At 52.8% G+C, this 5696-nt stretch overlaps 1 protein-coding gene across 1 annotated transcript in view; it reads left to right on the top strand.

The window, feature by feature from the left end:
* Positions 1-4601, top strand: part of VOLCADRAFT_102607 (uncharacterized protein) — a gene marked incomplete at both ends in the record, with an annotated part of 7663 nt that extends 3062 nt beyond the window's left edge. The window contains 5 exons of the mRNA XM_002945947.1: positions 545-756; positions 2683-2762; positions 3109-3299; positions 3683-3721; positions 4434-4601. Coding sequence (XP_002945993.1) covers positions 545-756; positions 2683-2762; positions 3109-3299; positions 3683-3721; positions 4434-4601 — 690 coding nt within the window. The remainder of the gene's footprint in view (positions 1-544; positions 757-2682; positions 2763-3108; positions 3300-3682; positions 3722-4433) is intronic.
* Positions 4602-5696: the final 1095 nt, after the last annotated feature.

Raw genomic sequence — 5696 nt, 5'->3', positions numbered from 1 at the left:
CGGCTCGAGCTTACAGGTACGACGTTTTAAAGTACGACGGGAAAAGTACGGCGTGAAGGAAAGGCAACAAGTGTACAGACTTTGTTTGTTGCTTTGTGGGGGGAAAGAGGTTCGAGGTTTTGTTCTGATGACCCCGGAGTCCTAAGGTATTTTTGTAATGCCATCGGTACGACGACCTTGTTCGTACTGCGACGTTTACCGAATTACCCACTGCGGTGCGTGCATCACTCTCCGGGCTACGGCTATCCTGTTTAGGAGAAGACATGCGGCATTTGGCAATGACGATGACGCCAAACCCAAACAACACGACACACAACTAGAAGAGAGATTATTGTACTGAAGAAAACCTTTCAAAGCATGCTCGAACTCATAGACACTCTCATCGGGATCATACGCACATGCACACGAACACTCATAGACACGGTTCCTAAAGTGATTTTGCACCTTCGGCAGGAAGAAAGAAAAGACAGGCGTTCGTGTCACTCTCTTGTTGTACGATGGACAGACGCGTCCTGAGCTGTTATCCCCGTTGGCTTCGGAGCAGGTGAGCGGCACTGTGGATCTAGACGCAGCCCGCGTGTCGTACTTCAAGAACCTTTTCCCGCTCAACCCGGGGGGTATTGTGCCGGCCGGGCCCACCGCTGCCGACCTCCAGCTAGAGCAGCCGGCGGGGCGAGGCTGCTCGGCGCTTCAGGGTGTTTGCTATCCGCGTGACACAGGAACCGCAGATGCCGCATCTGGCGCGGCTGCGGGGTTGTAAGGCCCGCGGGGACACTGCAGGTTCGGAGTCCGGGTTGTGTGTGTGCGTGTTTGGACTTGAATGAGGCATAGCGGTTGCGTGTTTGGCTTGGTTGTCTTTGTTTATTCATTAATATGAAAACATGGTGGCTCTTAGGGTCTTGGGCTCCTGCTGTGGCTCGTATGGGCTCGTTAGGCCTCTCGGGGTCACGCAACCGAGATGTAACACATACACACAATGGTGGAGGAGGTTGTTATGGAGATGCGCGCGGAATGGCAGGGTTAGGACAGCGACGCAGCATATGGGTGTAGTAGGACAGGGCGAGAGTACGGATGAGGGTTTGATTGTTGAGCTTTCGCTTTGAAGGTATGTTAGGGTGTGCCAGGTGGGTTTATTGGGGCAGAAATTGAAATGCTAATGATGCGTGCCCTTACACAATTTTGAGCTCTGCATGTGGGTACATGCCGCTATACGCGGTGGAAGGGAAGTTGGGAAATGGCTGCCAGCTTGCCCCAGTAGTGTGTCTAGGTGACTTGTGGTCTGGATGGGTGTCTTGTTTGTCCTGTTCGTCTCGGGTGCAGTGCACGGCCAGTACCTGGCCCGTTGGCTCTACTCTTTGTGAGTCTGGAGCCCACTGTAACAACCACACACAGTAATGGAATGGCATGCCATTCGGTCTCGTGCCCACGCGCCTGTGCTCACCAACGCCCACGCGCTCGCTCACTCCTCTGCACTAGTAAGCAGTAATTACGGCAAAGCCCGAAATGCAAATGCACAAGTTTTTGGGATTGACAAGGGAAACCTCGCTCGGGTCCAAGGCTGCCCCAGTCCGGTCTGCAAGACTACACGCATCGGGAAATGTCCATGAAGGAACATGAGCAGCTCAGAATGTGATCACGGAAGATTCGTCCAAGCGACAGGCTGTCCGTGCCCCTCTCGGCACGGCTCTTCAGGTCGCCGCGGCGTAAGTAGGGTTTCGAGCGGGTGAGGTTTAACGAGCAATGTGGCGCCGGAGATGTGCCGATTTGAAGCATTATTCACACGGCCTTTTATATATACTTTATATATAATGTCCGCGAACGTGCAAGGTATTGCACGACATAGCGACCACATAAGAGATAACCAATTTACAGCCAGTTCCTCAAAAAAGATAGTATTACCCAATTTATTGGACCGGCCTATTATAATTGCGACCCGGGCTTTATGTTTGCATCACGGAAAGCTTGCGGACTTTGGCCAGTTTGTTTCGGAGAAATAATTTACCTGCTTCCCATCTGAAACCGATTTTTTCGGCAATTCGTTACGCACACGAATTTGTTGGTTGCATTTTTGGAGCAGCGCTGGATTGATTAGGCTCGGAGGCTCTAGTCAATTGGAAATGTCCCTTTGTCCTCCTTGCACTTCTGCTAGCACAGCAAGTAGTAGCTCTCGATGCTTATTCGCAGTGTCCGCATTACCTAGAATCAGGAGCGCAACCCGAAGGGTCACGTATGAAGTGCGCGCAGCTACTTCAGCGAACCCGGATCCTGGAAAGGGCCAGCCAGCAGGTTCAAAAGGAGCAAACACAGCCTTTCCGACACAAGGCTTGGCCCACCTGTGGCCAAACGTGTCGTGGAGTCGTTACCACATCCAAGTCCTCTTCGTAAGTGTGATTTTGCGAAATCGGAAGCAACAGCATTCTAGCTATCCGTTGCCTCGTGTGTTCAATCGGATTCCGGAAAGATGCGGTTGCACCAGCTTCACCGAGGCCGCAAGGGGTGGCCTATGTCCCGTGGCGAGTCATAGTTAAGGAGTCTCCTCAACATACAAAGCTTGGCTTGCAGTTTAGTTTATCCTAAGTCTTCCAGCGTCACATTTCACACAATTACCCATAGAAGTACCGTAACTAATTTCTGTGCAACCCCAATCACCACCAAGCTCGATGCCACTCCCAACCCAATCAGGTCGACCGCACGGACACAGTTCGCGCGCGGCTTGCGGCGGGCCTATTCGAACGCTGTGCCGAGTGGAATGGCTATGGGAGGTGCGAGCGGTAGCCACGTGGCCCGGGGTCGCCGTGCCCTACTGCCACCGTCCCCAGCCCTGTTAGGTCAAATCATTATGCTTGCCTGTGGCTGTCGCCACATCATCCTCACACTCTCTCCTACCTGGCGTTCCTCTTCGTCTCACATTCTACATCGCAGCCTGCCCCACCTCTCAGCTCTCTGTACCTGTGCTGTACCTTGCCGTACTCGCCAGACAATTTTGCGGACAAATTTTTATCTTAGCCTCTGCGATCTATCTCTTTCTTGGCAGGGCTCTGTATCCCTGGACCTGCGGTATGGCGGTGGGCGGGCCCCGTGACATTCACGCCATTTCCAAACTTACAGCCCTAATGCGAGGAGCCAGCGATCTAGAAATCCTGCCTCGCTATTTCACTCGACCTGCGGAGGCCTTTGAGCTCGAGGATTTGGACCGCTACGACTTGGTCATGGCGCTAGATTCGCAGATTCTGGACGAGATGCGCCAAATGGTGCTTTCGGAGCACCAAGCCGGACCGGATCGAGACTACTACCTCGAGGTCGGTGATTTGCGACCCGTGATGGACGCACGATGGGGTATGGAGCAGTAGCTTGCCTATATCTTATTAATGCCTACCTATTGTGTGCGGGGTGTTTCCGCTGCGAATGACTTCCTCACCCTGGGCCTAACAAGACCCAGACGAAACGTACAGAAGGGGCCAGAAATGGCTGAGTGTTTTTTTTGCTTTGCAGCCATGTCCTGTGGCTCCCGCTTTCTGCATTCCGGCAGCGTGATTCAATTTGACTCCGGATCCACATCTTGGATCTGATAAGATCGCAATCCTTAATTCCACAGAAAATTTGCCTCCTTACGACATTCAGCCATTATGAGTCGGATGCGGTGCTCACGCGGCGCGGCGGTTTCGCGCTGCTGCCGGCGCAGCTGTCCTTCCTGCTGAAGACTGGGGCCGGTGGCCTCAAGGTGGGTGATCAATGGAGGGAACGGAAGCAGAAAGGGTGGGCAGGAGGGAGGAATGGGGTACTGGGGGGTTTGGCTGAATGGGAGGAGTTGTGGATGAAAAGTAATAATGACAAACATAACTAGGGGGGCGGCTTTTCAAAGCCGAAAAGGGGCTCGGCCCCGGTGCAGCCACTTACAGGAAAGCTATCTTTGTCGATTTATCTGGAATGTCTCCTTTGGCATTTCGATGTAGAATAGATATAGCTTCTACATTCAATCTTTTGCGGAGCGAGATATGTAACTTTATGTTTAACTCGGAGCCATGGAAAGCTATCTTCGCGCTCCGATTTATCTGGAATGTCTCCTTTGGCATTTCGATGCAGAATGGATATAGCATTCAAACGCTATTTTTTGCGGGGCGAGATATGTAAGCCACTGACTGACTGACTGGACTGACTGACTGACTGACAGCAGTGAACCCGGGGGGCTCGGCCCCCCGAATGGCGCTTCGCGCCCGGGGCCTCGCCCAAAAATATTATAAAAATAATATTGTCATATTTTATTAGGAATAATTATGTATGAACGGTTAAAGCAATTATGAACCGGTTATGTGGCTGAGCGGGAGCCAATACCCACCAGGACTTGCTTGCTTGCATGTCTCCTCTCATCCCGCCATGCACTTCCGCGCCCCTCACCTCTGCTCTTCTTACTCACTATTTTATCTTTTTCTCAGGCGAGCAAGGCGGTGGTGGACATCGCCTCACCCGACCTCTCTTCCCCCGATGGAGCCGCACAATGGGAGGCCACCGTGGCTGCTCTCATCCTCTCGACCGCCAGCCTAGTAAAGTACCTCATAGATGCCTACCCGGAAAACCTGCCCCACTGGGACCCCATAGACTGAGCATGTTTGCATGGTGAAAGCCATGGAAACACGGATACAAGTGCCGTGGGCTCAGTATTTTGTGTCAAGCACTGTTGACTGCACCACGGATGCAGGGTGCATGTTCCCTCTTGGGGAGCAGACTGCCAGCAAATGCTGAGCGGAAGAGGTGTGCCTGAGTTTGTCCTTGTTCAGTTGCTTGCCTGCTGCACACTTGGCTCGGTTTGGCATGGCATGGTGCAGATCAGTTGGCGTAGTGTGGCGTGGTGTGGCTTGTCCTGGTTGCAGTGACACAGCGTGCCCAACCCCGCCGAATGCCATGTTTTTTGTTTGCCACAGTGAAGCGGGCTTCTTGGTGCCCATTGCAGTCAGGAAACTAGAGTCCCTTGGCCTGCTTGGTGCCAGCACTGCTGTACCCACTAGGGGTTATCACCATCGATGGCATGTCCAGTAGTGGTGCAGCCACCACTGCTATTCTCAATTTGCTGCCCTAGCTTGGGGAATGGAGGGTGCGTGATCAGATGAGGAAGTGGGAGGTGAGGAGTCACCCCTGGCGGCGCAGTGATACGAGGTTGCGGATGGTTTCGATTCCAGCCGTACACAACANACTGCCCCGTGGATGTCAGTTACACATATCGGTACCTTTGTATTTGGTGTCCTGTGTTTCCCAACACCCCCAAACGGAGGAGTGGAGCCTGAGCCCATAGCAAATCGTGCTTGGGTGTGCCTGATGCCGTTAATGAAGTTCGTTAGGCTTGCAGGGGCCTTTGTTCAGGGGATAGCCCCTTTCCGTCTTGGTTCATGGTTTCGGAGGGTCATGTAATGTGAGGAGTTCAGGAGGTCGGAAACTTTCGTACTGTTGTAATGTAACAGATGAGCTGTATGTACGTATGTATGTATGTGGCGTATTGATGTGTGTCCATGTTTGCAGGTTCACACTGAAGCGCTGCTTGGTGACCTCTCAAATGCCACCTCGCGAATCCACAAAATGAACGAGCTTCAAGCGCGCTGAAGCACTCCACGACAGGGTTCTTCACCAGGGTACCCAAAAATTTCGGCCGTGTCCGAAACCCTCTGAATAACCTTTCGGGGCCCTCCCCGAAAATTTTCCTGTCA

Source organism: Volvox carteri, assembly GCF_000143455.1.
Source record: "Volvox carteri f. nagariensis unplaced genomic scaffold VOLCAscaffold_1, whole genome shotgun sequence".
Lineage (NCBI taxonomy): Eukaryota > Viridiplantae > Chlorophyta > Chlorophyceae > Chlamydomonadales > Volvocaceae > Volvox > Volvox carteri.
The sequence above is the reverse complement of the archived record's forward strand: the minus strand, read 5'-3'. Positions and strand labels throughout refer to the sequence as shown.